Raw genomic sequence first — 12,255 nt, 5'->3', positions numbered from 1 at the left:
ATGTTTGTAACATCATGTAGAGACAATGTTTATGAGTATGTATGTTGCATAAGTCCTTACAAATAGGCTATACCTAAGAGTCTTAATGTATGTTGCATAGAGCTCTAATGTATGTTGTGATCATCAAGCATTGGTGTATTCAATGAATGCGTTCAGACATTACCTTTTGGGCAATCATTTTGCCTTCCATGTTGGATCATCAAGCATTGATGTATTCAGTGAATGAGTTTAGGCATTACCTTTTGGGCTTTCTTAACAAGATGGCTCATGTGAGCACGAGATTCCGAAGAACCACTGGATGGTGTACCAGATCAATTTTTGGATGGCGACTCGTGTGAGCAAGGAGCTAATAATCCAAGCGAGCGTTGAGCGTGGAGATGGCGAGCGTGGCTCCCGAGTTGCCATCTGGCGAGCTTCCAGTGGGGGGCTCATCTCTACACTATTATTCTCACTATTCTTGCACTTGCCACAGCATTCACCCACGTGTCACTCTCTGTGGCCATCTTATTTTGCCACGGGGCAGGAGCGTGAAAGGGGAAACAGACTGCAACAACAACAACAACAGGTCCTCACTAGTATGCCTTATCGGATTGGACTTGATCCACGAATTCTACATGGATATGGATTCCATCATGAGCATTTGCAATGTATCTTCTTTGGATTTGGTTAAATTTTGGTAAAACCTGGAACCATTGTAAGTGAAGCGTGTGGAGAGGCGCGTCATATTGTGAAGGGCACTTCATACGATGGTCACTTAGAGACAAGCACACAAAGAAGGGGGCAGGAGGGGGACGGGCGCTACCTACACTGAGTGAAGTTCTGTAGAGAGAGAGACAAACAAAGAGGTAGAGGAGGAGGGGTGCGATGAGAGTGGCAAGACGCGTGGTTTTGGAGGCGATAATCTAGAGGCGCCAAATATGTAGGTTATAAAACTGAATTGGGAATGCAAAAGGGACACCAAGAAGCAATTGTAGAGTGAAGGGTTGGCGGTGTTAAGGAGGGGGAAAGGGGGGGGTGTTCTACCTTCTAAGGTTAAACCTACACGACTCACTTTGCCTGGAATAGAGGCTTTGCGCCTCGTTGCAATGTAGCGCAGAGATGGCCTTACGCTCCGAGCGCGGATTTCTTCGGGAGCCCGTCCTTCCATCAGTGCCGCAACGGTCTGCCAACGACGCTGCCATTTGCGTGTTGTGGTTTAGGGCCCTCTGGCTATGGATGGGCGGCTTGTACCAGACTTGAATCGAAACAGTAAGAGAGCCTTGTGCGATGAAGGCACAAGAACGAGCCAACCAGAACAACCACCATCGATCAGCTTAGAGGTTTCATTGGAAGAAGGGATGCGACCCCTGCCTTCCGTTGAGGACATTGCTTGCATTTTGCGCAAGCGCCCAAAGAAGAGAAACCTAGCACATGTCCTGTTGTTGCATGCCTACCTGTGCCAAAGTGGGCTGGAAGCCCACACATCACTTGGGAATGACCTCGTCTCCATGCTTGTCGAAGTTGGGAGCATGAGCGATGCCCAGCAGGTTTTTAATAGGCTGGCGTTTCGGCACGAAATTTCATGGAATTCTCTCATCACAGGCTACATCAAATGCGGGGAGCCGCAGCAAGCCTTTATCCTCTACCAGAAAATGCAGGAGGAAGATTCTCCACATCCGAGTGGGTATACTTTTGTGGCCTTATTGAACGCTTGTGCTAAACTGAAGGATCTGGAAAGAGGTCATCAAATACATGCTGAGATTGCCCAAACGGATTTGCTTGAAAGAGATATTTTCATTGGCAGCACCTTGGTTGATATGTACACAAAATGTGACTCCCTTACAAAAGCACAGGACGTGTTTGATAAGCTCCCAGTTCGTAACGTGGTTTCGTGGAATGCATTAATCACAGGTTATACTGAACACGGGCATGGCGAAGAGGCACTGGAATGTTTCGAGCAGATGCAACTCGCGGACGTTTCTGCAGATGCGGTCACATTCGTTTGCAGCTTAAAAGCTTGTGGCAGCACAGGAGCTACAGACAAGGGCCGGAAAATACATGCTAAGATTGTTAAAAATGGATTGGAAAACGATCTTGTTATCGGTAGCACCTTGGTTGATATGTATGCTAAATGTGGCTTCCTTGCAGAAGCACATGAAGTGTTCGACAAGCTTCTAGTTCGAGATGGAGTCTTGTGGAACACTCTAATCGCAGGATATGCAGGGCACGGGCATGGTGAGGAAGCACTCGACTGTTTTGAACAGATGCAGCACGAGGGCATATCTCCAGATACTGCCTCATTTGTTTGCATCTTGAAAGCCTGTGCTAGGATAGGAGACAGAGAAAAGGGCAGAGAAATACATGTGGAGATTACCAAACAAGGATTGGAAAAGGAACTCTTTGTTAGCAACAGCTTGGTTGATATGTGTGCTAAACATGGCTCACTTGCGGAAGCACAAGAAGTGTTTGACCATCTTCTAGTTCGAGATGAAATCTCATGGAATGCACTCATTGCAGGATATGTGGAACACAAATGTGGTGAAAAAGCACTTGATTGTTTCGAACGGATGCAACAGGAGGGCATCTCTCCGGACGATGTTACGTTCGTTTGCATCCTGAAAGCTTGTGGTAGCATAGGAGACAGAGAAAAGGGCCAAGAAATACATGCTGGGATCTCCAGAAAAGGGTTGGAAAGCGTTCTCTTTGTTGGGAACACCTTGGTTGATATGTATGCTAAATGTGGCTCCCTTGTAGAAGCGCATGAAGTGTTTGACAGACTTCCAGCTCCAACTGTAGTCTCGTGGACTGCACTAATCACAGGATATGTTGAACATGGCCGTGGTGAGGAAGCACTCGACTGTTTTGAACAGATGCAGCATGAGGGTGTCTCTCCTCTTGCTGTTACGCTTGTTTGTAGCCTGAAAGCTTGTGCTAGCATAGGAGCAACAAACAAGGGCCAAGAAATACATGCCGAAATCGCCAAAAAATTGTTGGAAAGAGACCTCTTTGTTGGCAACACCTTGATCGATATGTATGCTAAATGTGGCTTGCTTGAAGAGGCACAAGAAGTGTTCGACAAACTTTTAATTCAAGATGAGGTTTCATGGAATGCACTAATCTTGGGATACATGGAACACGAGCGTGGCGAGGAAGCCCTTGACATCTTTGAGCAGATGCAACACAAGGGCATCTCTCCAGATGCTGTCACATTCATTTGCAGCTTGAAAGCTTGTGGTAGTATGGGAGCCACCGACAAGGGCCAAAAAATACATGCTGAGATTGCTAGAAAAGGGTTGGAAGCAGACCTCTTTGTTGGAAACACTTTGGTTGATATGTATGCTAAATGTGGCCTGCTTGAAGAAGCACATGAAGTGTTTGACAAGCTTCTATTTCGAGGTTTCATCTCATGGAATGCCCTGATTACAGGATATGCCCAGCTTGGAGAAAGTGAAAATGTTTTCCACATCTTCAACAGAATGATAGGAGAAGGTATAAAGCCAAATTTGGTCACATTTGTTAGCGTTCTCAGTGCATGCAGTCATGGGGGTCTTGTGGAGAAGGGCCAGATGTACTTTGATGCCATGAGTAAAGACTATGGCATCATTCCAACTGTTGAGCACTACACTTGCATGGTTGATCTCCTTGGACGTGTGGGCCAGGTAGACAAGGCATTTGTGATGACCAAGCAGATGCCATTCCATCCTAATAGCGTCGTGTGGCAGATTGTTTTGGGGGCTTGTCGAAATTGGGGCAATCTGGAGCTTGGAACACAGGCCTTCGAACATGCAGTGCGATTGGATGAAAAGGATGCTGGAGCATATGTCTGTCTGTCGAACATCTATGCAGATGTTTACACGCAGAAGTACATGAACATGGTTGAGGCAATGGGAGTGCCAGAATAATGGAAAGACCAGTGAGGTGGTGTACTCAAATGAGGAAGAGGAAAGTGGATCAGATTTTGTGCTTTTTATTGAACTGCCTATATATGGGGGTTTATCTGTTGCTTAAAGCAAGCTGGTGGTATGGAGGAAATCTTGAAATCTGTTACATATCAAACAAGAAGAATCTCACATGAAGGTGGAAAGGAAGTGCAGTACTACACAAGGACTTTCAGGCAGACCAATGCATTACTGATGCTGCCACAAAATATCCTGTGGGTAGAGTGCTGTCTTCAAAACCTCCAGGAAGAGCTGGATAAGGTGCGTGCTCTTTGTTGCCCTGGTTCTACTTGCTGGTTTTAGCATTCACTTGCAGTAAATCCGGGCAATTCATCATTGTACTTGGGGAGGAGTTGTTCAGGCAGTTTGTCTGGTTGGAAAATAACTACAAGCAGTGTAATACTACTAGGGCTACTTCTACACAGAGATAAACAAGGGAGGACTCCTTAAACACAATTCATACAACTAATGAATGTACAACACAATGTTCCGAAGTACACAGGTGATCTCAGCCCAGTTGCACTAGACACTGCTGAGGATGCAAAGACTGGCTGCAGATCCATCTTCCTGCCTCTCCAATCACCTGTGAATTGCTTCCTGTGGAGATGCACAGAACATGATTTTGATGAGGGGAGGGGGTTGGGGCACCTTTAAATAGGACTTCAAGATGCTAGTCGGCCAGTTCCTTGGTGAGTCCTGGGCTGGTCAACGGGCAAATCAGAAATAAAACCTTATCATAAAAGGTTCATACTGAATTAATCTTATAAATGATATGTGCCTTCCATACAGGGGCGCTCATGGCTAACCGACCCAATCTGGCTGACTTGTTAATTCATTCGCATGCTGATCGCTGCCCATAGCCCAAGCGGCTTCCTTGAACCGTCCTGCCCGGAGCTGCCCAGACCTTCTGGTTGACCTGCCTGCCTGCACGCATGCGGCTGTCCAGCACCCATCTTGAAGGTATGGCACATTCTTCCCACTAAGACCGCAGCTATCATGTGTCCAAAAGGTTGCAACACACAACTCCAATCCATCCTCATTAAGAAATTGACTACCCTGAGATTCGGGAGACCACTTTGTGTGGACATTCTGTCATCGCCTCGTAGTGCCAAAACTTGCAAAGAAAACTTCTGACAAAACCTTTGATGATCAAGCATCTCTTGACGCTGGCCACTGGCCCCCAATGCACTCGTGCAACACTCCCTTTTGAAATGAGTATCCTTGTGCACAAGTTCTGGTATGACTTTTTTTGGTTGAAAACACCCGGGGCAGACTCCTTTCCAGAAGCCAAGTCGAATATGCTCATGCAGATAAAAGAATAAAAAGACTAGACAGTTAGAACTACTGAGGCAAACATGTATCCGCAAGCTGAAATCGGAGCCCCTATGAAAGCACATTTTTTTAAATGAAAATCATCCCCAAGAATCTGAGTTATTTAAAAGTTGATTAAATGATTTGGATATATTAGCATGATTAGATAGATAGCCCAAGGTGTGGAGGGACTTAGGTTGGAAGCTATGGTTCAAGAACTAGTTGCATGGAGACACTCAAGTGAACATTTTTTGAACTCATTGTTAGAAGTAGACGATGGAATGAATGGCAACAAGATGACAAAAAGAATATATTGCCGAAGAACAAGCAGTTACAACAATCTTCTTTATATCCACCGGCACTAGGTTTAGGCCCTTTGGTTGGTGGTTGAGCTCCTCTCAATGTGCCCTAGATGATCTCATGAGTGACATGTGAATACAAGAACCAGGGACCCTATTTATAGTGGTTAGGGTATCCAACCCTAGCCAACAAGTTGTTAAAAGTAGTATCTCATGTGGAAACGAGTCGTAACAAAGGGCATAATTGTTATTAATTAATTTATGCTACATGAGTCGGCCATTTCCAGTGTGAGGGTATAAATACCCATGCCCACCCATTGTAATCATTATCTATTCATTGCTAAAGTTCAAGCTGTTCGTCAACTTTTATATCTCTCTCTCTCTCTCTCTGCGTCAACTTCTCTCTCTCGCTCACTGCCTGTGTAAAGCTTCCGCTGCACCAATTCGGACATGGTATCAGAGCTATGTGCTCGTTGATTCTTGGGCACACGGAGGAGTTGGAGAAGGTGGCTGCTGCAGCGCTGAGGGGCGTACAGGACTGGTACATCGTGCGTAGGAGGCCTGATAGGGAAGGTCGTGGCGGCGCTGAAACTGTTTTACTGTGGGGTGTTGGTTGCGTTTTTAAAGGCAGCCACAAGCAAAGGCCTGTGTGAGGGCAAGAGCGCAACCTGGCCACAGCAGCACAACAGCGGAGAAGAAGCGACACATGTGGCTTGGGCAGCGTTTCATAAAAACGCTACTGCTCTCTGTGCTTGGCAAACTTTGGAGCGGGCAGACCGGGTCGACTAAGAAGAGGTGGACGGAGCTTTCGAGATGGGACTCCCGTGTTCGAGCAAGGACGACAAACTGAATGGCGACAATTATGCGCATTGGAACTTGATCATGAGGCTATGGTTTAGCAGAAAAGGCTTATGGGACATTGTTGATGGCTCGGAGGAACGTCCCCGAAGGGATAGCAATCGGTTCACACGTCCTCAGGAGGAGGAGTTTCTCAAATCTCTTGTGGATTGGGAAGCTCACAATGCGAAGGCGATGTCGGCGATTGCAGAATCTCTCACCAAGGAAATTTCCCTTGCCATTCAGACTTTAAAGACTGCCAAGGAAATGTGGTCAAAGCTTGCAGGAATGTTTGATCGAGACTCAACAATGCGAGCAGTAACCCTTCTCGGCCAGTTGTTTTCCATCAAGTTTGAAGCCGGGACCTCTATGCAGTCATTTCTAATGAAGGCAAAGGTTATCCATCATCAGTTATCGGCTATGAATAGTGCGTTAACTAGTACCCAGTTAGCTGCCTTGGTTCTTACGAAGTTGCCTGAGGAGTACGAGATGGTCTCGAGGGCATTACGCTTACAAGTCACGAAGGAAAAGCTGGAATTTGATGATCTCAGCTCTTTTCTCATTGAGGAGGAAGCAGTGCTCATTTCCCAAGGCAAGATTCGAGTTCCGAAGGATGTAGAATCGGCACATGCTGCATCGGAATCCAATAAGAAGTCTAGGAGCCGTTGTTATAAGTGCGGAAAGCGAGGGCATTTGGCTCGGGATTGCAAATCCAAAGCTAAAGCTCAAGGCTCGACGAATGACAAAGGCAAAGGCAAAGCTGACGAGGATGACAGTGACAGTGATTCTACTAGGGATGCTACGGCGTCTGCCGGTGTGGCGAGGACTACACTAGCACATGCTCCAGCATTCTAGCTTGGTGGATGGATGCTACCACGTGCTTCAGCCAGAGAGAGGCATGTGAGTGGCAGAGAGGGGCAGTCTGTGCTCCCGTTTTGGTGATTTGGACCCGTGTGTCGGAGTTCAAGGCACATGCATCTGGCATGGAACAGCTTGACAAATCTATGGACGTGATGTGTTCGTAGTTCATTGGTAGCAGACTATGGATGGGATGAGTTCCTGGTTCATTGTCAGAGAATTTTGGGCGTCATGTGTCGATAGTTCAAGGTTCAGAGGATTTTTTGAACGTGATGTGTTCGCAGTTCAACGAATGGGGGATCATGAATGTGGAGTTGTCTGCAATTCATTATTCTATGTGGCAGCTGAAGCTCAAGATGGCATTCCTTGAGGAGACAGGTTGTTTGGTGCATTTTTCGAGGTGTACTTGGTATCCGGCCAGTACTGAGGTGTCCATGGTTGCATCTGCATCGACTTGGTTTCTTCATCTATGCCCACTATGAGCTACAGAGAGGGTGTTAAAAGTAGTATCTCATGTGGAAACGAGTCGTAACAAAGGGCATAATTGTTATTATTTAATTTATGCTACATGAGTCGGCCATTTCCAGTGTGAGGGTATAAATACCCATGCCCACCCATTGTAATCATTATCTATTCATTGCTAAAGTTCAAGCTGTTCGTCAACTTTTCTCTCTCTCTCTCTCTCTGCGTCAACTTCTCTCTCTCACTCACTGCCTGTGTAAAGCTTCCGCTGCACCAATTCTGACACAAGTGCCAATTAGACAAGATCCATTTGAGGTCTACCCATATCACTTGAAGGTGGTTCCACACACATATACAAGTTTGTGTCCACATGTCTATGCTTTGCCAATGTATACAACCAAACATGCAAGACACGGATAATCTCCCGAAGGAGCTCACAACATGAAGATGTTCATCACACATTGAGCACACCAAATCCAACACCCCTTCTATCTTAAGGTTGTGAAGCCGATGTAGATATGTCGATGTCATGCTCCTTGAGATCTCTCCAATAACTCTAGAGGATCTCTCCATGCATACATCCAAATATACAACCTCTTCCAATGAGACCAACTCCATTGTCCTTTTGAACTACAATCTTCCACTACTTCAATCACTGCATTAGAACATTTTGGAACTTGTAGGAGGAGGGATGAAACCATGTGAGTAAATAACATCCTCCAAGAGTGTCACATGTCGTCTCCATGCTAGCTCCAACTTTGAGCTATCCACATTTGACTAATCGCATAGGTCGTGATAAACAACTCTTGTCCTTTGAATATTGATGCCACACGGACTTCCACACCAGATAAACCTATTTTGATCAATCTACTAATGTCACATGTATCACCACACTTGGATGCCACGAGGACATACTTCACCAACAAGTGCAAGACCCTGAGGTCAAACACTTGGCATATTCAGTGAGCCCTTGTCTAGGGACAAATCGGCGGGGTACCATTAAGGGTTGCATGCATGTCTTGCACATGTTAGCATGATGCCCATCATGAACAAACTCGTAACCCTCATGTATGGTCATGCCTAGACATCACGGGCACTTATCAAGCCACTAGACGGGTGCCAGTTAGAAAGGTGTGGTCAAATGTGGCACCTCGTTGTGTGTGAATCCTTGGGAAAGGTACTAGTGACACCAGGATTTGGGGGGACATAAAAGTAAATGGGTCTAGGATAGCTCGTTGGCCACCCACACTTGGGGGCCATGGGGAAAGGTGCCCACACCCAAGGACTAAAATAGGCACCTAGTGGAAAAGCATATTTTTGCCTTTTCCTTGTCCACGACCACTCTGGTCGGTCTGTTATGCGGCCAACAACTACAACAGCAGCTATAATCCTATATATACATGTGCATCTAGCCAGCCCTTTCATCTCACCATCGTTTGCATACCTGAACACCACTTTCAAATACAGTTCTTCGCCATAAACACAAGCAACCGGATGTCTTAAAGAGCTTGTACGTCTTTTTCTTATGTGGAGGAAAATATGTAATTCACCTCACTTAAGTAAATGGAAACAACACAAAACATAACAATAAATTTTCTATAGGTACAATACATTGCCCCCCCCCCCCCCCCCCCCCCCCCCCCCCCCCCACAAAAAAAAAAAAACCAAGTATATTATTGGAGTGTATAATATTCCATAGGCTTTGGTGTAGACTTTCAACAACTACTAATGCTTGGCTTGTGTACTAATGCGTGTGGCTTGCTTTGCTCTCTCTCACAATGCAAGGATGCTGAAAAACCAAGAACTATCTCTCACAATGCAAGAATGCTGAAAAACCAAGAACTATCACCGGTGGACACTCTCAGGCACAATTTCAGGCAACGAGCGGTGAAGCGAGCGCGAGGGCAACAATCAGCTGTGCTGGTGGTCACGGGTGTTGCCCGGACCACACCAAAACAATATTCACAACACTTAGACCAGCAGCGAAATAGATCGGCCAATGGCTGCAGAAGATTGCATGTATATGTCCATAGAGTGTACAACCTGCTAACGTGGCTAGTCACACACAACAAATTCTGCGTCGGGGGGGCGGTAGCTGAATCTGGAGGTGTGCAAGAGCTATGGCTAATTGACAATTTCACTGCGGTTAGGTTATTCGGCTAACTTCCTGGGCAGCTGGTTAGGATCAATCGGCTCTCTCCAGGTATTAGTTTCTTCTCTTCATTCAGATGAAGAGCTTGATGCATTAGTGGTCATTCCCTCTTTAGACTTGCTTTTTATAACCACCTGGCTATTAACTTTGTCTATATTTGTGGCCTTCTTTTGCGCGCCCATGCTTGTTCTAGGACATTTCTATGGGATAGAACTTTTGCGTGTCTCGGGCATCTCTTATTTTGCGAGGTCGATGCCTCTGCTCTGTAGCAACGTGAGCCTACTCTACATTCTGGTAACTACATTAAGAGGGACCGTGTGGATGAAGCCGTCTCTTACACTTAGCAAATTAATGCTGGTGCTAGGATTAACTTCATGGGCTTTTCTTGCTGTGCCTGCTCTCAGCGGATAGTCCTTGTACACATATGGGCAATTCCGCACCCTACGCATAAAGGGGTTAAGGTGGAAGCACTCACATGAGTACTTGCCATCCCTTTTTTAATCGGACACTCAGCTACTTGGTGAGGTCCTGCACAATGATAGCACTGCATGGGTGACCGTTTAGCCATGTTGTTTAAGTCCTATCCCCGTGGATTCGGGGTGGCTAGGTATACGGGGTACATCTGGTCTCCCTCCATTACATAGTGACTTAGAATCTGGGAGAGTGGACTGTTTGATTCAAGGGGCTCGAAGGTGGTCCCCTTCAGCAGCTTTCCTCTCATCGCCTTCTTTGAATATTTCAGTCAGGGTTAATTGAAGAATAGGGGTGATTCAAGGTCATGGGGATTGTGGGTGAAAGTACAAGGGGTGGTACGGGCAATTCTGGTACCCTAAGAATTCCTTTCTAGGCCACTGCATGGCATGGTTGAGGTGCATTATGCAATGCAGGTGCTAGCAAGGCCAAGGGTTGCCTAGGGTTTGTTGGCAAGGCTTGGGGTAAGGCTCGGGCTTGAGTGACTCTTTGCTGGTAGCAATTTGCAACTTTATGATTGCCCCATCTTTGGCAATAAGAGTAGTAAAGAGTGGAACAAGGCCTCAAATGTGGGCACTCCATGCTAGTATGGTTAGCTCGACAAATCGGGCACCACACTAGCTCCCTCTTCAGGTAAAGATGGGGTTGGCAAACTCGATCCCCCGGCCTTGGCTGGTTCTCTAATGTTGGGCCATTTGTTGCATCAATGCCGTGGCCATATGTTCAACTTGTTGTCCTGAGATGGACTCCTTGCCTTTCCCATCAGATCTTGTACTGGTCATTTTGAAGGAAGTCTCGGACATGTCCTCATATAGTTCCCGGGAACGCGTTCCCTTGAAATTATCCTCAAAGTCCATAGCACTCTTGCATCATTGCACAAAAGGCAATGTGGACTAGAGAGTATAAGGAATTATGGAAGGGTACATCGTCAAGGCCTTCAATCTCCCGGATCAGCCTTTCATTAGAGAATTTGTCTCTTTCACTAAGCGGGAAAAGATAGTCGGGGGAGCTCGGCCGGGTGGATAATATACCATCCGGGGTCCTGGTCTCACGGGAGGACCGGTTTGTGCTTCGTAAGGTCCCATATGGTATCCAGTGTATACCCCGTGAGGTGGGTACTACTGGTACATTGGTGCAATGGCTTGATAGGATTGTGAAGGGTAGGCTCTCTCCCTTTGATAGGACATTTTAGGGCCCTGGAGAGCTGGTTCCTGACCTAGGTTGGGCACTTGCCTATGGTCTTGGTATGGGTCGGCCCTTGGCATGGCCCCCTAGACTGATGGATTAGTGTAAGATTCCTCCCCCACCCCCTTTTTGATGTCTAGTATCTTTCCCTGTAATCAATCCCTCTTCAGAAATATAAAGACCTTGTTTCTAACTATTTTAACCTAGAGAGAGAAAATATTCTAGAGAGAGAATATTCAGATTTTGAATATTTTTGGATAGAAAAATATCTCTTATAATAAAGATGAATTCCCCTGAAACAGAAATTCAAAAAGAATTTTCCAATGTGCAATTGGAATTAATTGAAAATGTGTATAAAGGACCTTAGCCTAAGGGTCTAGATTTTCAGAAATTTTTGGATTATGGTCCAATTAAAGTTCCTATGGGGCCAATAGCATCAATCCATGTGTAGAGAGGAGATAAATCCAATTTGTAAAAGAAGATACCCAAAAATGAGTAAATGCTCACATAAGATGAAGAGTTGAAAATGTACAAGGTTTATTAGTAAAAAAATATGAGCAATATTAAAAATATGAGATATTTTGGGTATCCAAAAATGAGTAAATGCTCACATAAGATGAAGAGTTGAAAATGTACAAGGTTTATTAGTAAAAAACTATGAGCAATATTAAAAATATGAGATATTTTGGGTATAATGATTCCATTTTGACACATATGTAAGGAAGGGGAGTTCTTTAAAGGAGGTGCATATTTCACATAAGAT

At 45.6% G+C, this 12,255-nt stretch overlaps 1 protein-coding gene across 1 annotated transcript; it reads left to right on the top strand.

The window, feature by feature from the left end:
• The first annotated feature begins 832 nt into the window (after nt 1–832).
• On the top strand, nt 833–4,703 carry LOC147639527 (pentatricopeptide repeat-containing protein At2g39620-like). Its single transcript, XM_086792250.1, has one exon. The coding sequence runs from the start codon at nt 1,212–1,214 to the stop codon at nt 3,879–3,881; it is 2,670 nt and encodes an 889-aa protein (XP_086648376.1). The 5' UTR covers nt 833–1,211; the 3' UTR covers nt 3,882–4,703.
• The last annotated feature ends 7,552 nt before the right edge of the window (nt 4,704–12,255 follow it).

The sequence above is a fragment of the Cibotium barometz genome, chromosome 4 (genome assembly GCF_041138505.1).
Source record: "Cibotium barometz isolate CiBa-2024 chromosome 4, ASM4113850v1, whole genome shotgun sequence".
Taxonomy (NCBI): Eukaryota; Viridiplantae; Streptophyta; class Polypodiopsida; order Cyatheales; family Cibotiaceae; genus Cibotium; species Cibotium barometz.
Note: the sequence above shows the minus strand (reverse complement) of the source record. Positions and strands in the feature narration are given on the sequence as shown.